At 38.4% G+C, this 25,232-nt stretch overlaps 2 protein-coding genes across 3 annotated transcripts in view; both read right to left on the minus strand.

Annotated features, from left to right (window-relative positions):
* The window catches only part of DNAH9 (dynein axonemal heavy chain 9), a gene marked incomplete at both ends in the record, with an annotated part of 232,762 nt that extends 218,358 nt beyond the window's left edge, over positions 1-14,404 (minus strand). The window contains one exon of the mRNA XM_081320420.1: positions 14,003-14,404. Coding sequence (XP_081176546.1) covers positions 14,003-14,404 — 402 coding nt within the window. The remainder of the gene's footprint in view (positions 1-14,002) is intronic.
* Positions 14,405-17,062: 2,658 nt separating this feature from the next.
* Positions 17,063-25,232, minus strand: part of ELAC2 (elaC ribonuclease Z 2) — a 34,525-nt gene continuing 26,355 nt past the window's right edge. For both annotated transcript variants that reach the window (XM_081320693.1, XM_081320692.1), the window contains exons 20-24: positions 23,393-23,492; positions 23,195-23,315; positions 23,005-23,083; positions 22,184-22,328; positions 17,063-17,817 (exon numbers count right to left, since the gene is read on the minus strand). In XM_081320693.1, coding sequence (XP_081176819.1) covers positions 17,581-17,817; positions 22,184-22,328; positions 23,005-23,083; positions 23,195-23,315; positions 23,393-23,492 — 682 coding nt within the window. In that variant the 3' untranslated portion in view covers positions 17,063-17,580. The remainder of the gene's footprint in view (positions 17,818-22,183; positions 22,329-23,004; positions 23,084-23,194; positions 23,316-23,392; positions 23,493-25,232) is intronic.

Below are 25,232 nucleotides of genomic sequence, written 5' to 3' on the forward strand. Positions count from 1 at the left end.
ACCAAATAACCATTTTATAGTCTTCTGCCAACCTAGCAGTTCGAAAGCACGTAAAAATGCAAGTAGAAAAATAGGGACCACTACGGTGGGAAGGTAACAGCATTCCATGCGCCTTTGGTGTCTAGTCATGCCGGCCACATGACCACGTAGACGTCCTCGGACAAGCACTGGCTCTTTGGCTTTGAAACGGAGATGAGCACCGGCCCCTAGAGTTGGAAACGACTAGCACGCATGTGCGGGGGAACCTTTACCTTTACTTTTAGTCTTGAGAGCTTTCAGCACTAAGCCTTCCTGGGTTTCTAGTCAGAACAGACATATGGAAATAGCTACAAGCAAATAATCTCCATGAAACACTGCATTAAAAAGGCATTAATCTATTAACCCCAAGAAACTAGATATTCCTCTTTGACCACCTTGGATGAAAAATATGGAAATTCAAATCAAGTACATCTAGGAGATCCTCAAGAAGTGAAGGGGAGAGGGCCAAACCTGGGGAACCGTGCACCAAATCTCACAGGAGTTCAATCACTGACCCTTTATGACTACCAATTGTAACCCCCCTTTCAAGTAAGAGCAGCTCTGCTATAGAATATTACTCCCAGTTCCCAATTTTTGAAAGTGGTCCAGAAGGATAGCACTGTCAATTTTATTAAATGTTGCTAAGAAGTCTAGAACAAGAAGGACAGTTTTCCTCTTTAGGTCAACATGCAAAATGATGTTCAATAGTTGCCTTGCCACCACTTTCTCATTATCCACCCATAAATCAGAACATTGGACATTTAATAGAGACTTTTAAACATGACCAGTTACAGGAAAAGCTTTGTCAGGAACAGCCACACTCCTACTTCCTTCGAAGCTGATGGCTTAAAAGAGATCCTGGTGCAGGTATAGTACTGAAGCTGATCCAGCAAGATCTGGTAGAGCTTAAATGTGATTTAAAACAGATGGGAAAAAAAAGAATAGCTTACTATAAGGATTGATTGCCCATGAAACCAGTAAGCAAGCCAGTCATATTTGGATAAATAAATTATTTAGTTATTGCATAGGAAAGATTTACACATGACTGGCATTGATAACCCTTCAAGTCAATCAAATCTGGCTGAATTTATAGAAGATTGTGTTCAGAAAGCTCCTTTTTGGGGGAACGGTTTTTGCAGTCAAGATTGATCATGTGATTGAAAGCCCTTTATCGAGAAGGAAGACCGGAACTAGTTCCAACATTATTATTGTGCAATTTTCTGGTGTTAGCACAAGAGAAGAAATTTTATATATCTTTAACCAGAAATCAGTCAAACGTCCTTTGAAGTGGGGTTTAATCAAAGAAAGATATGAATTTATCCAATTTAATTAAGGAAATTTCAGAAAAAAGTAAAATGTTTTCAAAAGCTCCAAATCTCACCAGATTATTACAACTTCAATGTTTCTCGTGTTTTGCAGCCACATTCTATGTTAATCACTAAGATCTGATTCACAGATTAAAGAATCCTTTGAATGCAGAGGTCTTTATCCTTTCTTTCAAATCTCCTGATAGAAAAGCCTGATTCTGTTTCATTCCCTGGAATCTATTGCGGGAGAATTTGAGTTTGCCTTCAGTTCTGTAGTAAAAATGTCCTTTTAAAAGACTCTACATCTGAATTATTTTTTCCTGCATTCTTTTTTTGCTTGTATTTTGGTTACTTTCAAGGTATAGAGTCTGGGCCTACTGGCAACCCTATTGTTTATTTTTAATAATATCTCTATTGTTTATTTTTAATATATTTTTAACTAATAATGTTGGAAACTGTCTTGTACTTTTGAGTATAAAAAGAGAAATAAAATCACTGAGCCATCTTTGTAAAGTCTTCAAGTTGTTTGATTATTTTTTCTTTCTTTCTTTCTTTCTTCTTTCTTTCTTTCTTTTTTTACTTACATATACTTTTTAGATTTTTAAAAATTTCTTTAATTTGCTTGTTCTATTTTTATGCACATAATTACCTTCTTTTTTCTTTTAAATATAGATTCTACATATACCTAGAGAGTGGTATTTGAATGTTAAATTTGATCTTTATGAAGACTTTACATCTATGAGCAATGCCAGAAAATATGCTAAATATTTAAATAGAAAAATATATTATTACTTATTTCTCAAATGGTATATGCCATAAAATCAATTGGTACTGGTATTAATAAGTGGGCCAAAATAAAATGGATTAAAAGTGCCGGGTTTGAAGACCCCTGAGCTAGCTGGTAGTGATGCATAGTAATAAACATGGATAAATTCATCATACATTTGTCAGTGCAAAGAGAAAGTGATTCAGCAAAGGAACAGCCACCAAAGAAATTAAAACTGGTACTTTTTCCTTTTCCCCTACAGTTTGTAATATTTTATTAGATTATAGAATAAAATACAAAAATACAAAAGCAAATGGTAGGACATAAAAATACAAAAGCAAATACTAGGGGGGGAAGTGAAGGGGGAAGGGAAAAAGAACAGACTTCCTCTGTTGCAATAGAAGGAAGCATTAACATTGAACCTCAACTTTTTACTTTCCATAATATTATAAACTAGCCATTTCTATAACAACAAGGGTGGGGACGAGGGGGGACATGATAGCAGTGTTCCAATATCTCAGGGGCTGCCACAAAGAGGAGGGACTCAAGCTATTCTCCAAAGTGCTCAAAGGCAGGACAAGAAGCAATGGATGGGGAGACTTCCGGTGGCTGCGCGGCGCCGGAGACAGCCTTCCCGGGCTGCCCGCGGCTCAGCTGTTTGTTTTTTCGCCCGAAACAGCGCCGATCAGCTGTTCGGGCGAAATTGAAGCCCCCTCCTCGGGAGAAGAGGAGGGGGTGAGGTCTCAGGTAGGGGTAGAGTTCTCCGGGGCCGCCTGAGCTTGGAGCTTGGGCGGCTGAAGGATTGAACTCCCCCGAAGCCTGGGCTGCTCCCAGCTGGCCGGCGTCTCTGCTCCGAACTTCTTGGAGCAGAGCCAGGCGTCTGCGAACCATCCCTGCCTGAGGAAAGAACTATGATTTAAAGGAGCAGGCAGAGCGGTGCAAGAGGGAAAGGTGAAGAGGATTATTTTACTATACTTTCTAGCTTTTTGGACTTTTTAAACTTTAAGTGAAAGTGCGTCATAATTGAGGACTAAAAGATGGCGGCGAAACCTCCCCCTAAAACTCTTCGGAGCGGTGGATCCTCGCCGGTGCAACAATCATCACTACAGGCGTTGCACCCTTCTGAAGTGCTGACACCGAAGGATTTACGAGATGCTCTGGATAAACTTTTGGAATCAATCAATCAATCAATCGGTGATAAATTTGCACAGATGGAGGAGAAATTGGAGAAATTGGAGGAGAGAATGGAAGAGAGGATGGAACAGAAGTACAGCGTGATGAAGGTAGACATTTTGTCTTCAGTGCATAAAGTGGCGGGATGTGTGGAAGAATTAGATGAAAAAATGGATGATCTGGCTCAAAGGAACGCTATATTAGAAGTAAAAGCACGGGAGAATGAAAATGCAAGAGACAAAATGGAAAGGGAGTTAAGCCTAGCCCAATATTACCAGATGCAGTTTGCTGTTAGAATCAGAGGGTTAAAAGAGAATATTAAAGAAGATTTAAAGCAGCTGATTTCTGAGGCTCTTGAAGTGGTGTTAAACCAGCCAGCATCTGAAATAAGAGTAGCTATGGATAAAGTGTTTCGGGTGAATTCATGGATTGCCAGACAGAGAAAATTGCCTAGAGATGTGGTGGTTTATTTTGCAAAAAGAGAGATTAGAGATCAAGTTATACAAGCTGCCTATGATGCTAAAGTGGTGATCGCTGAACAAGAAGTCTTGGTTTTAAAAGAAATTCCTCCAAGGATTTTAAGGGGAAGGAAGGACTATACATTTCTTGTGCATGAGCTTAAGCAAAGAGATATAAGGTTTAGATGGGAGATTCCGGATGGGCTGATGGTGATGCATGAAGGTAAAAGGTATCGGCTGATTACTGTGAAGCAAGCGCGTGATTTCTACAATAACGTCTTAAAGGCAACCCCATCAGCACTTCTGGAAGCTGGAAAGGGATCGGGAGAAGGAGAACATCAAGAGGATGAAACAGAGGAAAGTGGCCCTGGAGTAGATCAAGATACAACTTCTTTGGATGATCCTAGAGAGCAAAGAGTAACGCGTGCTGCTTTAAAACGAGCAAAGAAAATATAAGAACAAGATCAGCAAAAGTCTTCAGATTCTTCACAACGTACGCAAGCTGTGGGAGGAGCACGGCCTAAAGAAATTAGCCCTATCAAAGCTGTGCTCCAAGAGCTTTGGGAGGATATGCATGGCAACTAAATTTCTAACCTGGAATGTTAATGGACTAAATTCACCGCAGAAGAGGAAGAAAGTTTTTCAATATTTAAAACAATTTAAGATAGATGTTATATGTTTGCAAGAAACGCACATTAGAGTTTTGGATCAAAAGTATTTATTGAACTCGAGACTGGGTACGCAATTTGTTGCCTCTGCAGAGAATAAGAAAAATGGAGTGGTTGTTTATGTTAAAAGTGCCTTAACAGCAGACTTAATTGAAGTAGATAAGCATGGAAGATATGTTATGATTGAGCTGTTGTTAGAAGGCAAAAAGACGCTTCTAGTTGGATTATATGCACCTAATCAACAACAAGCGGATTTTTTTAGTTTGCTCCACACAAAGCTTACCCAGTTGGATTATAAATCTTTTATTCTTATGGGAGACTGGAATGGTGTCTTGGATGCACAGTTGGACAAGGCTGGAGCTTTTAAGCGCATTCCAAGTCATGCTAGATTGCCTAAATCTTTTTTTGAAATGAAGGACGACCTGGAATTGAGAGATATTTGGCGTGAGAGGCATTTGCAGGAGAAGGATTATACTTTTTATTCTGATAGACACCAATCTTTTTCGAGGATTGATTTTATTTTGTTGACTAATGATTTTTTTTTGAGAACTAAAAAGGTGAAGATTTGTGCAAGAACTATTTCCGACCACAGTCCAGTTTGGTTGGAGATTGATAAGGAGAAAAGAGACAGGCGCTCATGGCGTGTAAATGAGAATTTGTTTAGAAATCAGAGAAATGTGGAAGAATGCAAACAGCGGATGAAGGATTTTTTTGAGATTAATATGAATAAGGGTACCTCTATGGATATGGTTTGGGATGCTAGTAAGGCATATATGAGAGGGGTGTTGATATATATGAATAATAGACATAGACGTGCAATGGAAACTAGAAGGAAAGAACTGGAGAATGAAATAAAGGAAAAAGAAAAGGCTTTGATTCTGAATCCAGAGGATGTGAAGGTTAAGGAGGCTATTAGACTGCTAAGAGGACAATTTGATAAATTAATGGCAGATCAAGTGGCAACCAATCTGCGGTTTGCTAAGCATAATACTTTTTGTAACGCTAATAAGCCAGGCAGATGGTTAGCTTATAGACTGAGGAAAAAACAAAGGGCCTCTAATATAGATAAGATTGAGTATAAAGGAAGGGTTGTGTTTCAACAGAATCTTATTAAGGATGCTTTTGTGGATTTTTATTCGAAATTATATACTAAAGAGGAAATTAATGTAAAAGATATTGATATATATTTGGAGAATGCTAGCATCCCAGTTCTTACGCAAGTACAAAAAGAGGGGATTAATCAACTGATTACAGAAGAAGAAATTCTTACAGCAATTAAGGAATTGAAGTTGGATAAAGCGCCAGGTACGGATGGCTTGACTGCAGCCTATTATAAAAATTTGCAATTTGAGATGATAAAGCCGTTAAAGGAACTGTTTCAGACAATTCAGAGGGAGGGAAAGGTGCCACCGTCTTGGAGAACAGCTTTTATTTCTTTGATTCCGAAGGAAGACCAGGATGCTACTCAAGTTAAAAATTACAGACCGATATCGCTTTTGAACACAGATTATAAGATATTTGCTAAGGTTTTGGCTAATAGACTGATGAGGGTTCTGCAACAGGTGATTCATGGGGATCAAACGGGGTTTATTAGTGGTAGGCAAATGAAAAATAATGTGAGACATATAGTTGATGTTTTAGAGTTTTTGGAAAGGCACAACCAGATCTCTGCAGCGCTAATTTTTTTAGATGCTGAAAAGGCCTTTGATCAATTGAATTGGCAATTTTTGTTGAAAGTTTTAGATAAAATGGACTTTGGGGAAAATTTCTTACAGCCGATTAGGGCATTATATCAAAAACAAACTGCCCGAATCATAGTTAACAATAGCCTGACAGCAGCATGTAACATTGAGAAGGGCACAAGGCAGGGGTGTCCGTTATCGCCCCTGTTATTTGTGTTAACATTAGAGATATTATTGGTTAAGATTCGGAGTTCGGGAAAAATTAAGGGGATACAAGTTGGGGATCAGGATTATAGATTGAGAGCATTTGCAGATGATCTGGTTGTTACAGTGACCCAGCCAGAGCACTCTGTTGTGGACCTGATGGAGATAATAACACAATATGGGAAGGTTTCTGGATTTAAGGTAAATACACAGAAAACTAAAATTTTGGCTAAAAATATGACAGTTTCACAGAAGGCTCTCTTAGAAGGATTAACTGGATTTGAGATTGTTAAGAGGGTTAAATATTTGGGGGTGATTTTGTCGCCCTCTAATACAAAGCTATATAAAAATAATTATGAAAAACTATGGGGGAAAATTCAAAAAGAATTGGAGAGTTGGCAAAAATTGCAATTGTCTTTGTTGGGACGGATTGCAGCAGTGAAAATGAATGTCCTGCCCCAATTTTTATTTTTGTTTCAAATGATACCGATTCTTAAGAAAGATTCTAATTTGGAGGAATGGCAGCGTGGTATCAATAAATTTGTGTGGGCAGGGAAAAAACCACGAGTTAAACTTAAGATTATGCAGGATACTTGTGAGAGAGGTGGTCTTAAACTGCCTAATTTTAAATTATACTATGAAGCTGCTGCATTAGTAGGAATAAGTGATTGGATTAATTTGACGCAAGGGAGGTTATTAAATCTTGAGGGCCATGATTTGTGGTTTGGCTGGCATGCATATTTGTTGTATGATAAGAAGGTAGACAATGTGTTTAGGGTGCATATTTTAAGACAGGCATTGCTGAGAGTTTGGAAGAAGTATAGGCATAAGTTGAGTTGCAAGATACCATTGTGGGCAATTCCAAAACACGCAATAGAAAATATTCATGCTGGCTTCAAACATGATGTGACTACGTACAAGGAGATTTTAACTTTGGAAAGAAATGTTTGGTGTTTGAAATCATATAGCCTCTTGTGAGAAGAGAAGGTTGTTCAAAATTGGTTTCAATATATTCAGCTACGGGCCAGGTGGAAAGAAGACCAGAAAAATGGTTTTACAATGACTGATGAAAATTTGATAAAGCAAGTTAGAAATCAGGGATCAGCACATATCAAACGGATATATCTTGCATTGATAGAGATTGATTCAGAGACAGAGCTTGTTAAGGATTGTATGATAAAATGGGCCCAAAACATCCAAGAAGTTATCACAATGGACATGTGGGAAAAGATTTGGGTGAGGAACGTAAAATTTACTCAAGCTCAAAATCTAAGAGAGAACTTTTATAAAATGTTTTATAGATGGCATTTAGATCCTAAAAAGCTTGCAAGTATGTATCCGAATTACCAGCCTAAATGTTGGAGGTGTGGTGATGAAGATGCAACATATTTTCACATATGGTGGACATGTAAGAAGGTTAAGGCTTTTTGGATAAAAGTCTGGTGGAATATGCAGAAGATTTTTAAACAGAGGATAAAGTTTTGTCCGCAGCTTTTTTTGTTGGGAATAATTGCAGACGCTACAGTTGTGGACACTAAGTTGATGTTGAACCTAATTACGGCAGCAAGACTTTTGATAGGCCAATATTGGAAGAAAGAGGAATTGCCGACCATAGAAGAGTGGACTTTAAAGGTTTCCGACCTGGCAGAGATGGCGAAGATTTCGGCCTATTTGAAAGATCATTCGCAAGAACGCTATATTATGGAATGGAGAAAATGGATTGAGTTTATCCAGAACAAGTATAGGGTTAAGAAGTTTTATGTAGCATTCGAATAAGTCTTCTTTCGTTTTTTTTTCTTTTTTCTTTTAGTTTTTTATATATAGTCAATATTGTTAAGGTGTGTCTTATCCTATATAAGCTAGAGAGTAATGGATTTTAGATTTTATAGTGGGTAGTATATGGATGCTTATGATTGCCTTTTTATAGATATATACCTTGTATTTAGCTCTGGGAAGTCGGGGGGGGAGGGGGGGATGGAGGGAGGGGAGGTTGGGGGGAGGTAGGGGGGGGAGTAGGGAGGGGGAAGGTGGGTTTGTTAAAGGAAAATTGTATTTTAAAACTTTTTCAATAAAAAAAAAAAAGAAGCAATGGATGGAAACTAATCAAGGAGAGAAGCAACCTAGAACTAAGGAGAAACTTCCTGACAGTTAGAACAATTAACCAGTGGAACAACCTGCCTCCAGAAGCGGTGAATGCTCCAACACTGGAGGTTTTTAAGAAGAGACTGGACAGCCATTTGCCTGAAATGGTATAGGGTTTCCTGCCTGAGCAGGGGGTTGGACTAGATGACCTCCAAGGTCCCTTCTAACTTTATTATTATTATTAACAAAGTTAGTCTTAATCCTAGTCTTAAAATTAGTGTTAATGTAATAGGGTTGTATGAATCCCAAAAAACAAAGCATAAACTCATCATATTTATAATCATTAACGGCAGACTTTGCTTATCTATAAAAAACTGATTTATTAATGAAAGATTGGATGGGACAGTTTATCTCACAGATATTTCAACCAAAGCTAAAGGCATGGCCATTTTAATTTGTAAAGGATTTCCAACTGATGTTACAAACTGATGTAAATGAGCATTATTTAATTTTATGTGCTAAAATAGGAAATACCAAGAAAATTGGCTAATGTTTATGGACCAAATTTAGATTCCCCTGTTATGTTTTATTAATGTTTTCAGCATTTGTATATGTGTATTTACGATAAAGTGTTAACAGGAAAAGATTTCAGTGAAATATTGGATCATGAGCTTGATAGAATTATACTGGCAAAAAAAGCCATTAGTGAGAGAAACAATTCAAATTTATACAGAAGAACTGAATTTACTAGACCCCTAGCATTTGATTATCCAGCCAAAAGAAAAGACACATTCTATATAGGTGTGCATGAGAATTTTTTTAGGCTTGATCATTTTTAATACAATATTATAAACCTTGTATTACCAACTTCAAAAGTGTACTATTGATCTTTGTTGTTGTACATCTGATTATAATGCAATTACTATGAATTGTGTGTTTCAGAAACTAATGTATTAAGAAATTAATAAGAATTAAGAATTTTAATGTTGCCTTATTGAATGATAAAGAATTTGTACAATAAAGGGAGGTAAAATATTTTGATTTGAATTCAGAAATGTGAATTTTTAAATAGGAAGCATATAAGGCATATGTTCAAGGTACAATTATTGCTTACGCAACACACAAAAATAAGATTAAAATAAAAGGGAAAATAACTTAAAACATTGATTGAAATATTTATGGACACAGATGGTTAGATCGCCATCTACAGTTTGTACAAAGAAATATGAACTACTATGATATTACAGCTAACAGAATTTATATTAACATTTTATGACAGAGATCCTGGGAAAATGGGTGAAACATATTGTAAGATCTAGACTAATCATTTAAAACAAAAAAAGAACAGCATAAAGATTCTATTATCATAGGTGAATGAGATAAAATATATAAAAGTTCAATGCTATAAATTGGCAATTTTTAACATTTTTTTCAGAATTATACAGTAAGCCCAAAAATGTAGCAAATGAAGATACAGAAAACTTTTAAAATAAAATTAATCTGCCACATTTAGCAACTTTAGCAAATTAAACAACTTTTATTTGCTCCATTATCTGAGGTAGAGATTAAACAAATTATTTTTGAAATGGTAAGTGGTAAAACACCAGGAATAGATGGATTCCCTATTGCACAGGTCTGCAACCCGCGGCTCTCAGTCCTCTGCCATGTGCAGTCCAAAAAAAAAAGTGGGACTAAAAAAGTTCAACCAATCAATTCAAATATGCAGGGTAGGTGCATATCTCGCCTTGGCTCCACTCTTCAGTCAAACCCTGTTCTGCGCATGCGCGCATGCGCACATATTTTTTGCGGCTCCCAGTTTTTCCTTTTGTGAGGGAACCGGTTCCGAGTGGCTCTTTCACTGTTTCAGGTTGCTGACCCCTGCCCTATTGAGTGGTATAAAATATTTATAGATCTTTTGGTACCAATTCTTTGTCAAGTGTATGAAGAGATATTTGATAAATGATTTTTATCATCAGTATTTAATCAGGCTTATATTACAGTTATACCAAAACCAAGTAAAGATCACATCAACTACACTAATTATCATCCAATCTCATTGATTAATGTTGATACAAAGATTTTAACAAGAGCGTTAGCAAATATATTATAGCAAGTGATAGCGTTTGTTATTAAAAATGTTAGCAGTTAAGCAGTGTTAGCAAATATTGTTTGTTATTAAAAAGGATCAAGCAGGGTTTATAAAAACTAGGCGAGCAGCAGATAACATCAGATTAGATGTAGATCTAATAGAATTGAGTAAAAAATTTTTTAAAAATCTTCAATTCCAAGAATATCTTTACAGAAAATGCAAATACCAATTAATGATGGAAAATTCAGTTCTTTGAACTTGGAAGGTTATCGTCATTACCTATTGTCAAGTATTAAAAACTGAAGCCAAAAATTCACCTGCTCCCAAAATTAATATTAGGCCATGGTTTACTTTAATTTTGCTGTATTCACATGAATATATGCAAATATATAATTCCAATTTCTGCTGTCCACCATCCATACAGAAGACAAAGTGAAGTGTAAACATAAACCAGAGGAAATAAAATATGTTGTAAAGATAACATATAGACAATATGAGGTAAACAAAGTAATAATACGTAGGAAAGCAGGGGAATTGAAAGGACTTGTGCGGTGACGTCTATTCAGAAACAAGTACCATTGTTATTCCACAATGATAAATGCACATAGGTCTACAGCAATGAAATGACAAACCATCAGACCAAGCAGAACTATGTTATGGGGTCATGACATACTTTGGAATGAGTGAGAGTACTTGGTAGCAGTTGGTCTGAAGCTCATTAAAACAGCTGTGTTTCTTCCCGGGGATCACACAGCTCCTCACTGTAGCTCTAGTGCAGGGGTAGGCAACCTCGGCTCTTTTATGACTCATGGACTTCAACTCCCAGAATTCCTGAACCTACCCCTGCTCTAGTGCAATCCTTTGAGAAGAAGTGATTAATTTGGCAGGCATTTCTGTCTATATGTGAGCCATGCACATTCCAAACTATTTTTCTCATTCCAAATCTAAAGAGTGGAGGCTATACAGTACAAATCCCAAGACTTTAGGAATGATCTTGCAGCCCAAGAAATCTAAAACAACTAAAACTAAACAGTGATCAGTGAGCTCTTAGCCTTCTTGTCCTCTGCTTCTCTAACCAATCTCTGTAATCCATCTGAGTTGCAATCAGTTACTGGTAAAAGAACATTTAATAAGTTCCTTACATATGTATTTTATTAAAGTAATAAATAACCACATCATGTGAATGCATATTCTTGGTTCTTAATTATTTGATGTATCCCAAATAAAATTGTGATGCCTGCATTTCTTCGGCTAAGACATCAAATGTTAACAGTAAACCTTGAAAACGCTCACAACACAGTAACATTTACTGTTATTAGATATACAGCAGCTATTATAGGAGGTCTAATAAAGTTAATTTGTCATTAGAAAATGAAATAGGGAGACCGTGGAAAAACATTGTCACCTTGCATTAAGGCAGATAGTAATTATTCATTTGAAGGAAATTACACATTACATCCATCACAGAGATGCCCATCAGTCAACGTCTTTCTTTCACAAATACTCATCATTTGAACTGATACCAATTCCAAACGGGGAGAGGGATGTAAAAAAAAAAAAAGACAAGCTGCAATTATCATCATGCAATTGAAGTCCTGTCCCTATATGGGCACTGACAGATGTAAAAAAAAAAGGTCAATGTTTCAATTGCACCGTGATGGCCATCATCTTACACACACACACACACACACACACACACACACACACAGAGAGAGAGAGAGAGAGAGAGAGAGAGAGAGAGAGAGAGAGAGAGAGAGAGAGAGAGAGAGAGAGAGGATATCTAGATATCCCTAGATATCTAGTATTAACTATTTTGACTAGCATGCTCAGTAGGCTGAGACAGAGACCTTTCGCATCAGCAGACTCAGGAATAGGCACTTGGTGATCTGAGTAAGCAGCCTAATTTCAAAAGCCCTTTGCAAGCAAGCCAATCTTCTATGAAAAATAATCTGCCTCTTTCCTGGCAGTTAGAAAAGGATTGTTTCACCACCTGGCATATCACATGTCCCCCAGCAGGATATACCTGTAGCAATTCAGCTCTTAACACACAAAAAGTTTATACTCTCCTGTCTTAACAGACAATTCCAGGAAATGCATGGGTACCTGGCCTCAGTCTTCATTTTCTTGCTTTGCGATCTAAAGTTGTGTATTCTTGTTCATCAGTAATTATTTGCAGGGGGAAAAAAACCCAAATATCTATTCCCTCTTCCCTCTTCTAACTCTTTCTAACGTAGAAAACTGTGGTCAGTTACCATTTACAGCCAGCAAGTTAATAAAATATGTTACAAACATTTTTTTCTTATACTGTCAATATATAGAAGGTCAAGTTCAAATGGTACTTATCAACATAAAAAATGTTTTATTTTGTTGCTATTGTTTTCCATATTGTATCAAAGAAGGTAAAACAATATCTGAACTGTTTAGCAAGTCACTAAATTGATTGGAAAGCGAATGGATGCTCTGCTGATATGGAACAGGGAACACTCCCACTGAAACTGGCACCAACGCGAATTCAGGCACTAAAAGATCCTCTAGGAAGAAAAATCAAGTTTTTTTCCATTCCAGCTTATGAAAAGATAACGTTGGACATCAAACCAGACAAGGATTAAAAGCTTGTTATTGGCCATAATTAGTCATGTGACAACAAATGTTACACATCCTCACATGTCAAATGCAGGCATCTTCCATATAGGGTAAAATTAAGCAAATATATTGTTGTCTTCAACAAATGCCTAAACATAGACAGAGTGGATTTTAGCTACATGATACCAGGTTTTATCAGGTTTTAATTATTTTATAATTAAAATGTTAATCATTTTCAAATACATGTTCTGTGGCAAGATATTTGTGTGTGATTATGTTGATCCTGGGTATAATTACCTGACGAAAGAAAGAAAGAAAGAAAGAAAGAAAGAAAGAAAGAAAGAAAGAAAGAAAGAAAGAAAGAAAGAAAGAAAGAAAGAAAGAAAGAAAGAAAGAAAGAAAGAAAGAAAGAAAGAAAGAAAGAAAGAAAGAAAGAAAGAAAGAAAGAAAGAAAGACTGAATAAGCCCCAAACCTAACGTAAAATTATAATGTTTACAAGAATAAACCTAACGCTGCGGGGGGGGGATAATTACAACACAAACATGAAACAATTGGGGAAAATACAGATAACTGCTATTCCGTCGACGTGCCCAGCACAGCCCCGTTTACTTTTCTTGCCTTCCTCATCTTACCTCACCCCTTGCCAAATACTAAGTGTAGACAGAAGGCTGCCCAGCATTTCTTATAAAAAGCTACCGGCGGGAGGGAGGGGTGGTGGGTGGTTAATGAGCTGCAGGTCACGGATGCCTCCAAAGAAGCAGCGGGTGTTAAGTTGCGCTTGTCACGCAACTGTTTGCGGGTCTCTACCAGGGGAAAAAGGGGAAGAAAAAAAAAAGAGTCCAGGCTTTTTCTGTATTTGCGCCATCTAGCGGCCCCTCGAAATTTTCTCAGCCCAGATCGGAGAGCTGAATCTCCCCAAAGCTGCGAGACGCCCCGGAGGAGAGCCCGCCGCGCTGCCTTACCGTACCTACCTCTTCCACGAGAGCGGCGAGGTGGTCGAGGGTGGCTACCGACAGTTCTCCATAAAGCAGTTGCCCGGGGCCGGGAGGCGAGCAGAGGGCTCCGGAGGCGAGGCGCAGCAGGAAGACTCCTTTCGAAGAGCGACCGGCGGTGGGCGCCAAAACCAACTCCTCGGCCAGCGTCAACTGGCCCGCGGTCCCTTGCGTGACAAAGAGAAGCCGCCCGGCCGGCTCAGTATCCAGGAAAGCGCGCAGCAGCAGCCGCGCTTCGGGAGACTCCAGGCAACGCGCCCAGCGCTCCGGCTCCACTCGCCAGCTGCGCGCCACCCGCTCCCCGAGCAGCCGGGCGCGGGGATTCGATTCTGGGGCGCTCTCCTGGTCCGGTTCCTGCTCCTCCTCCTCTTTGCCCCCCATGCTTGCCGGCTCTGCCTTCCCCGAAGTGTTTTGGTCGGCGCCGCTGTTGCTTGGGCGACGGGGACGCTCCTGAGCGGGAGTGGGAGGGACCGCTGCAAAAAGTCAGCTCTGACAGACAGGCTGTCACCTTTCCTTTCCTTTCCTGGCCAAGCAGCCCGAGGGGCGAGAAACCCCGCAGCTCAGCAGGGGCGGATTCCCAGCTCTCTTTCCCTAATACAGTCTAAGCCAGGGGTAGGCAACCTCGGCTCTTTTATGACTCGTGGACTTCAACTCCCAGAATTCCTGAGCCAGCTATGCTGGCTCAGGAATTCTGGGAGTTGAAGTCCACGAGTCATAAAAGAGCCGAGGTTGCCTACCCCTGATCTAAGCAAGAAATTTAGATTTAGATTTAGATTTTATTAGATTTATATACCGCCCTTTCCCGAAGGACTCAGGGCGGTTTACAGGGCATTTTAAAATCACATCAATATAAAATACAAAGTTAAAAGAGAATTAAAAGATTAAATTATCCCTGAAAATAAAACCCCAGTTAAAATTCTCAGCCTGGGTCAGAGAGCTCAAAGAGCCAAGTCTTCAGGTCCCGGCGGAATGAGCGTAGGTCAGGGGCAGTCCTGATCGAAAACAGCCAGGAACTCCTCAGAGAGAACTCAAGGCAAACCTTCTCGCTTTCCTTCTCGCTTAGTCCTTGGGTTCTACAAAATAATCAACTTTGCTTGAAGGCAACTAACTGGGGGGTCCTTCAGTATCCTGTGGCTAAGCAGATCAGTTTGGCGCCGACCAACTAGGCTAGGTTCACACAAATCAATCCAGTCGATCTCTGCCTGCCTAAGCAGTCGCTGTTGATTCCTTGTAATTTATTTATTTATTTATTTATTTATTTATTTATTTATTTATTTATTTATTTATTTTATTATATTTATATACCGCCCTTTCCCGAAGGACTCAGGGCGGTTTACAGGGTGATTGCCTGTGGGGTGTCATTGCCCGCTTCTTAGCTTGACTGGCCCAAGGGCACCCTGTTGGCTTTGTGTCTTAAGGCAGGACTGGAACTCAAAAGAGTCTTTCCGTTGCCAGCCGGTGCCTTAACCACCACGGTACACCAAACTAGCTCTTGGGTTCATACAATAGAAGCTAAAACTAAATAAACACAAACCACACCCTTTTGCGCTGCCTACAGAGGAACGGCTTCTGCTTCAATTCCTCACTTTCAGCAGCAAGGATTCATTTCTCAGCCTATGCCCAAGTACTAGACTGGGCAAGTGGGGGGGGGCGGGTTGTAACACTCATCCAAGAGCCCATTCGTTATTCATGCCTAGCAATAGCCACATTATTGTTGTTGCAAGAGAAGGGAAATATTTCAACAGCTTCACTAAAAATTGGGATCTCTTTAAACCACTTTTTTCAGGCTTTTGCAACCACTGCTATCTTAATATACAGGAAGGATGCTGATGCTATTATTTGATGCTCTCTGAGCTCGGTTGTTGTTTTTTGCATATTTATTTATTTATTTATTAGCCGTGGCCCCTCTCTCCTATAAAGTGACTCTGGGTAACATAAAATCATGCTGTTACCTAAGTTTGGATAACGAAACGTCTGCAGGGAAACAACCAAGATCGGGGAGCACCAAGGAACTCTTACTTTCAACCCTGAGCTACAAATATTTTTCTCTTCAGGAAAGACGCTTTTTTTCACTCTGCACGTTTTAATTCCCCTTAGATTTAGGAACTCTCCAGATTACATTAGGGCAGATACCTGGAGATCACGTTCAGAAAGGAGAGCCAGCCGCACCACCCCTATATACATGAAGGCCACGTGGCACGGTTCTGGAGCTGGGCATCATTTTGCAGTGGCCAAAATTCATTGTGGCCATTCCCAAAATAATGCCCACTTCTGGGATGGTGCCACGCAGCCAGTTTAGGAAGGCTGCACAGCAGTGACTGTTTCCTGAAGATCTACAAAAAATGATCAAGCCATGATGGGGAATGGGCAGAGGGGGTAAGACCCAGCAGGATCACGACCTTCAGGGACCCAGTGGGGCAGGGAGTGGAGCATGGCATACCTTGGGCTGGGGAGGAGGGGTAGGCCCTGGGAGGACTAGAGCAGGCCAAGTATGAGCTGGTGAAGTGCTGCAGTGCAGAACTGGACCTGCACTGGGCTTGCCAGGGCCTCCGCCACCCTTGAGTTATCCCGTGTTCCACTTAATCACCATAACAGACAGCAGGAATCAGAGTCACTAAGTGAGGTAAGCATGAGTGCCTCACTTAACAAACATCACAATTTGTGAGCGTAACAAGCAGGTTCCATTATGGTCAAAAGTGAAGGACCACCGGGAGGAGGATTGAGTACTGTATGTGCTTGAATTCCCAGAAACGTGGGATATCAATTTAATGAATAGTACTATCTCTAATCATGCCTGTTCCTTTTCAAGACCTAATAAGTGGTGAGAAATCTATAGCCACAAAGGTATTTCTTGAACCATAACTCTTAATAATTTTGTTTTGCTTTTGGTAACTGACCTGACAGAGAATTTGAGTTTCTCTGGGGAGAATAATATAATGAAAATAATTTGTACTTATTTAGGTGGTTAGTATATCCCTGTAAAATGTCTAACTTCCAATAATATAGCTGAATACAGTTTAGGACAGTGCAAACTATGTATCCATGCTGTACATTTTATTTACTGGGTCCTTGAATTTAAAAATATGAGTACTTAAAATGTTACGCTATAAATAGCGTCATAGGAAGAATGCTGCAAAATTAATTTTAGATAAGCAGTGACAACTCCAAAAATGTATACAGTCACAACATTACAAGCGCATCCAGTCTGAAGGTCTGGTTTTAAAGAAATTAACCATTGTTTTGAGAATCAAAATAATAGGTTGCAGATCCCCAATTGTCTCAATAAAAAAATATTTCCAGCAGACAGGCAAATGAACCATCGGACCCGAGTATCTCCAGATAATGCAGCTGGGAAGTACATTTTGTTAGCTAAGCTATTAACATGTCCAGCAGGAACTCGTGCTTTTAGAGGCAACACAGGCAATTTATCCAGAGCCAACCAGCTGGCAAAATTCAATGTGTTGATACCTCCTAGAGTCTTCAGCTATCACACACATCAGATGTCATATGCTTAAGTCACTCTCCTTGATAGAACAGCAGCTACTTTGCTGCTTTGCTTAATTGGTAGTTTTGAGTTTTTTATTTGGTGCTCCAACAGAATCCTCAGAGTGTTCCAGTTTCATTTTGGCTGGTGATCTGTTCCCCGTTATAGTCTGGGAAGCTTTGAATGCCTCTTTCAAGTGGCGCAATTCTCGTTTCTCCCGGCGCTCCTCCATCTCTCCAATCTCATCTGCAAACAAGGCCTTCAGAGGCGGGATCAATTTTGGAATGGCATCAAAATCCTCAATACAAACCTGACAAAGAAAACCAATAATATATAGCAAAAACTGTACAGAATCTGTATGAATCTACGGCCTTTAAATTTTCATAAATGAAGGGTTAGGTGTGTGGCATGTACAATACTGAACTCTTTTGTGTCAACAGACAAAGAAAAACCTGATGTCAGAATCCATTTATATCACATTTCATAAATGTATGGTTAGAATATTGTGCTTATTCTTGGGATTCTGCCAACTCTCCGAGGGGGGCGGAGAGGATGGTTATTCAGATTGCAGTAGGCTGTTTTCAAAGACCAGGAAAGCTTTTGATCTGGGGGGAACAGGGGGAGAGAGAGAGGTCTGGGTTGCATCTCCATTTGGAACTGAAAGGAAGAAAGCAATAACAATAAACACAAGGAGATTTCCCTTTCCCACGAAAGGGCCTGACACCTAAGTAAATGATGTGAGCCTGACCAAATGGATTTGAGGGGAGGGGGTTGAAACGGGAATGCTTTATATAGTATTGAAATGTAACTCAATGTCAGATCCCGTCTTGTATTGCCACAACCGATCTCATCCTAGTAAACTTTTCCTTTTGGACAAACTTGGATCCAGGAGTTCTTATTTCCTAAGATGTGGATTGGGGTGGGTCCTGACACCTGATGGACAACTAATCTAGTGCCCAGTCAATTTTTCAACCTCACTTACACATTTAAAATGTTTTGATCTCCAGAAGGGGCTTTTGTAGAAACCCGGGGGGGGGGGGCAGCAACCCCCTCATTAGTGCCTGCATTCCCTTTGTACCGGCGGACGAAAGACTGACCATAGGAATATGGCCAGCTCCTAAGCTGCAGACAGCCGAAGTCAAAGCTAACATCAGGCAACATTAAAGCAGCGTGGAAGAGACAAGGGTAAGATTCCTCTCTTGTACCTCAATCATCCTTTTTTACCTAATTAAGCTGCTAAGTACTTTTCCCCTTGTGAAGAGGGAGGGGGAATTTAACCCTCCCCTCAGAAGGCAGCGAACAAATTCAGGGGTGTTGGGTTGTTTGTTTGTTTTTTGAAACAAAACGTTAGAGGAACAAATAACAAAAGAAAAGGATTCTTAAAGAACTTGGAGGACACCCAGTGGCTAAATTTGAAATTGCAATTCTTGATTTTCTCTTTAAAGAAAAAGAAAAAAACCCAAGATAAAGAATAACCTTGAACATCAGGTGTGAGAGTCTACAATGGAAGATTTTCAAAAACAAATTCATGCTCTGTGGGAAATATCCTACCAAACTTATCAGCTTCTTTCTACAGCTGGTGATGAAATAAGAGCCTTTGGGAAAGAGTTAGAAAGTATCTCGATAAAACTAACCCAAACTCAGACTGTGATTACAACTAATATTTTATTGGGACAGGACTCAATAGAAAAAATTGAACAATTAAATATATTGGCAGAAGAATTAAATAGTCAACAAATACAGGTTTCTGAAGATGGTGATGAAGAAAATATGGAAGGATGTTTACTTGGGCCAGGACAATTGTATCAAGAGGTGAAAATAATAAGATTTGGTGCTATTGGCAGATTCTTTTAACTCTTCAAAGGTGAAGATTGGAGGTCCACCTCAACATGATACAGTAATACAAGAATGCTTTGATGACCTGGAGGCAAAGAAGCGTAAAATGACATGGCAAAGGAAGAAAGCAAAAATAAGATTGAAGAAATATGAACATTTTTAAGAAGCCTGAAATAGATAATACCAAAATAGGATAGTACTGGGATTACGAGAATGATTTGATGAGTAGATAAAAATATTTATCACTTAACAAAAATAATAATAAAAGATAAAAAACAAAATACAAATGAATGAATATTAACGTATGAAATATTGAGTTTTTTTAAATGATATGGGTTAAGATGTATATATGTTAAGAATGACAGAATGTAGCTAGTATATTTGGATGCAGAGATATGATGTATTGAATGTTAAAATGGAACAAATTTTGGTTAAGGTTTAATATGTGGAAACTATAAATGAGAAACAAGAATATTTTATTGTCCTCCTCTTTTCTTTTTCCTCCTTCTTTCTTCTTTCTTTCTTTTTTTTCTCTTCTTTTCTTTTTCTCCTTGTGATTTGTATTTTAATGATTACTATTTTAAATATAGTAAAATTGATATAGATATGGAAATGAGATAAATGAGAACTGGATTACAGTATTAAGTATGGAAAAAATTGTATAAAGGAAAAAGGTTATTTAGTAATATGAAATCGAAATCTTAAACGTTTTAATTTTAATATTAATACAAAATTAAAGCTAGAAAAAATAGATAAGGTGTTTGATGTTTTTAAGATGGAATGTTAAAATCTGAAATATATTAAAAGATCGATGGATATAGATTCAAAAAATAATATAAAATAAACTAAGCAATAAGCAATAAGAAATATGTTAACTTAGATAAGAGATAATATATATTGAAGAAAAAAGAGAGAGGAAGCATTGGCTATAATAATGTGGAGATTTGTAATAATATGTATTTGTCTGAAGATGGAACTATTGTAACTTGGACACCACGTTGCTTTCTAAAGATATTATTGTAAATATTGAAAAACTAATAAATTATTATTAAAAAAATAGATAAAATGTTCTGATCTCTAGGAAAATCCATCTCAGGATTCTAAAAACAGAATTCTTCCACTCTAACATGCCATCATATCTGTCTTATGTTGGAAAAGCCGACTGGGAACACAACATGAATTGGCCAATAAGGTCACCTAAACTTCACCAGACTAATGTCATACCTACAAAAAAGGTGACTTATTTCCTATCTTTTGTTTGTTCGTTTGAAGTTCCTCTCTCTTTTTAAGTCTATAATAGAGAAAGATGGTGGTGTGTGCTGTGTGTGTGTGTGTGTGTGTGTGTGTGTGTGTGTGTGTGTGTGTGTAAAAGGGGAACTCCTATGTGGCTATAACCTCAAAGCATGATCTAGAAACATCCTAAGAAACTAAAACACAGAACCAGACCTACTTCGATACTGTAGCCTTGGAGACTGAAGAATATTCAATTACAAACAATTACAGCATAAAGAGATAAAATAAAAATCAACTAAAAATAACCAAGATTTTAAAAATAAAAGACTAAAAAGCTATATAAAAATTAAGTTACCACAGGCACATTAGTTTCAAAAACAATAGAAGCACTGTTGAGGAGTAGGCAGAGAGGCTGGGCTGGATTAGAAAAAGAGGCAGGACCAACATATTAAAAGGTTCCATTGGAGAAACAGCAATAACAACCATTCAGGTCATAATTATAACCATTCACTAACAACAACCAAATCAGAAAAATGATTTGGGAAAACAAGAATACCCAGGGATTTATCAAAATTTGAATCTTCCTATACAATATATACTCTCTCAATCCCAAATGCACATTTGTATCATTCTTTCCTCTAAAGTGCCTGAAAAATAGGCCAAACTAAGGGTGTCCAATGAGACTCTCAATTAAATATCCTAAAGAATATCGATCTGATTTACCAAAAAAAACCCATTATCATAGACTAAATTATCTGCTGAATCACTATCACTCCTACATAAACTAATTGTATTTGTGTTTGACATGTCTGCTCTAGGAGAAATACTAAACAAACTTTGGGACCAAGCTACACAATGGATAGATGAAAATACATTCTGAAGAGGAACCGAGAGACGTGGACCAGTGACTTCCTATCAGACCTGATAGTCCAACTCAGGGGTATCAAGCTGCCGGCCCACCGTCCAGACGCGTCACGATGAAACCGCGCCCACCCCACTGCCGGCAATGGGGAAAAAGCTCTGATACATCACGTGACGTCGCGAGTTTGACACGTCTGGTCCAACTGGATAATGAGAAGACACTCCTCTCAGCTCACTAGATTAAGCCCAGCCCAGTGAAATTCCAATCTATTGGAAGTTCTTTAAAAGGGACTGCTAGATTAAATTATTTCAAATCAGAGTCATTCTAGAAGTACAATCATTCTCTTGTGAATGGGAAAATAAAGGAAAGCATCGCCAAATAATGTAAATTAATAATGTGCATTAATAAAAATTAATGCACAGAAGAATAACTTGGAATCAAAAAGCAGTTGCAGACTAAGCAAGAAGGGAATGCTGACAAAAACAACAGAAACCATACATGCTTGTATAGTATTACAAGGTGTGAGTTGTGAATCCACTTCAGTAAGATAAGAGTCATCAATTTTGACAATTTGAGACACTTGGGGCAGAGATCCCCCTATATAATTTTATTTAATTTAATCTATGATACTATTTTTTAATAAACCAGATCAATATTTTAGGTTATTTAGAAAAAATATTCAGTGTCCAAAAGAAGCAAATGAAAATGTAGAGCTGTCTTAGCTTAAGCTACAATTTTAACTGACCTGCATGTGATCAAATGCAATTCCAACCTTTTCACTGAAATCTTCATTGAAAAGAGGAATTTTAGCATAGCGTTGACTGAAGTGATTGAGCATGATGAATTTTGCATTCATTCTCATTCCAACTTCAACAGCCTGTGAAGTAGTGCTATAGAAAGGAAATAAAAAGAAAACACAGTACGAAATAAAGACATCTTCCCAGAATCCTTCATAGCAACTTATGTTAAAAGGGAGGGAAAAGCAAATTGGAAGACTATAGGAGCAACATAAAAGTATTTATAGAGTATTCCAACTGCTGTTCCTTGTCAAAACAAATCAGTTAAGAGGCTTGCTTCAAAACACCAAGCAATATATTTGACCCTAATAAAACTAGGTCATCTAGTCTTACCCCTATCAGAATCCTGAACATTATTAAAATTTTAAATTGCTGTCTCAATTTGTGTTTTTTTTCTTGGAATATCAAAATTAAACCTTTAAATATTGATAAAGGCAACATTTATTCCCTATATATAATTCAATGTTTCATGTCAAAACACAGATTCTTAGCATATTAATATAATGGGTGTTGATGTTTCTAAAATAACCTTACAACCTAAAAAGGGTTTAACCAAAATCAAGTCTAACTTAATCACAACAGGTAAATATGCAAACACTTAAAGTAATTAACATTTGCTCCAATCTGACATAATTATTCAAGGAACAAAAAGTATATCTCTATTTGCTTTCTGTTACAGTTTAGATTAAAAAAAACTTTTTAAAAATCTCCTTTATTTCACTCTTACATGAAAAAATGATGATGTCACCCTTTGGTAGAAATTCTTTACCTGTGTGTCTTCTCTACAGCTTCCTCTTCCATTCCATCCTCCAGGGTTGCTTCATGAATCAACAGAGAAGCATCTTTTCCTGTGAAAAACCATATTTGTGACATTTGAAGAGTAGCGTAAGAACATTTTCAAACACATGGTATATGACCCAAACTATACCCAGTAATGCTGAAGTCAATGCATAGCTCACCCATGTCAACTAAAGCGGCACATGGCATAGTGTCACCAGAGTAGACCACTTTCCAACCAGATTTATGGACCATGGAACAACCAAAGGCATTCTTACAATGCCGGACTTCGCATGTCTGAAACTAAAAGTCATAGCGCCTTAGCACCTGGAATCTGTTTGTGCTTTTTCCTATCCCCGTCTATCCCATGCCTTTTTTACCTCTCTGAAGTCACACTTCTCCTTAAGCAATTCAATATACACCTTTGCATTGGGTTTAAACACATCGGCGTTTTCCTTTAAAAACTGGGCAGGAATCATTCTGAAAAGGAAAAAAAAGACATCCACAATTATGGTAAAAGCATGTACGGTTTTGTTTTATGAAAGAACAAAAACTTTTCATATCAGCAAAACTACAAAAGCATTATCTTCATAAGTGCACACCATCAGGACACTTGTTTCTCCTTTCAAATTCCTACATGTTACTAGGTGTCAAAAGTAATATTATTTTCTGCTTCACATCAACCAATTGCAATAGAAGAACCTATTGTCTCACCCCATTATCTGCTTGTCCACGTTCCCTCTGAATTTTATAAAGAATAAAATTAATCTCAAGTCTTAACATGGATGTAAAATTGCTCTAAATTGGCTGAAGCTTTTTAATTTAAAAATTGGGACTATCCATAATAAAACCCTGGTGGAAATGTTACCAGCAAGGTTCTAATAAATATTACATCATCCAGATCATTTTTCTGATCTAGATGAACAATGATTTAAAGAATATGCAATCAGTATTCTGCAGATGTTAAAAAATAACTGCCAAACTGAATCTAACCTATGTGAAATATATCTATACCTCATCTTCAAAACAATTTAGGGTCCCAACAAAGAAATTCCTAGATGTTTACAAGATATTAAATTAATATATTAGATGAATTCATTCGGCCTGACCTCTAACGTCTTCAAACTCTTAACTAAACTGAGTATGAAAGTCCTGATACAACTGTTGCCAGATTTAAATTAAGGAGACACAGAAGTTCAAATCTCCATTCTGACCTGAAAATCACTGGCCCTGTTTTCACAACTGGGCCAACTGGACCCTATGAGCTGATTCCCTTGGGGCTAGATTCTGTCCAAAGCAGAATCAATCTAAACTAAGCTAATTCAATCCAGTAAACTGTGTCCTGGGAACATCAAGTCTACTTAACTGCCTCATTTGTATCTCCAAGAAAAAAAAAGCTGAAGAGACAGAACAGTTGGGGGAAAAAAACCCAAGCCTTTTCCATTATATAATTCATTGGCAAGGCCCGACAGCACCAAAACCAGGCTGCAGCACATTTTAAGCCGCATCTACTGCTGCTTGCTAGATCAATGGGAGAAGAGCTAGCGCTGTTATGAAATTCTCCCTGACACTCAGGTTCATCAGACCATAGCACCTCCTGGAGAAAATGGGTTCCAAAATCATCAGCAGGGGGATCTAACTGGGTTAATGGCCAACTGGATTAAGGGTATTGTGGGAACAGGGCCAGGAATGCTCTTGAATTAGAAACACTCTCTTTGGAGTAATTTATGATATAGGGCCGTGATGGCGAACCTATGGCACGCGTGCCACAGATGGCACAGAGAGCCCTCTTTGTGGGCACGTACGCCGTCGCCCCAGTCCTAGGCCTTCAGCTGGGTTTTATAAAAACTCTTCGCTTTAGGCCTCCACCGCTGTGTGCAAAAAAAAAGGTTCAATCAATAATCAATTTCAACTTCCCGTGGGGAAAAAAAAAAGATCTGCCAAAGTTGGAATTGATTGATTGAACTTTTTAGTCCCACCCAGTCTACTGTTACCACCAGTCATGCCCACCCGATGGGCCACGCCCATCCAATGGGCCACACCCACCCAATTGGCCACACCCACCCAGCACCCGACGATACATAAGTGGGTTTTGGGTTGCAGTTTGGGCACTCGGTCTCTAAAAGGTTCACCATCACTGATATAGGGTGACAAGCAGTAAGTCATGCACACTGCTCTGAGTTGCTTTGATGAAGGGTGGAATATAAACTGATATAAAAA

The sequence above is a fragment of the Vipera berus genome, assembly GCF_964194415.1.
Source record: "Vipera berus genome assembly, chromosome: 2".
In the NCBI taxonomy this organism is placed as follows: Eukaryota; Metazoa; Chordata; class Lepidosauria; order Squamata; family Viperidae; genus Vipera; species Vipera berus.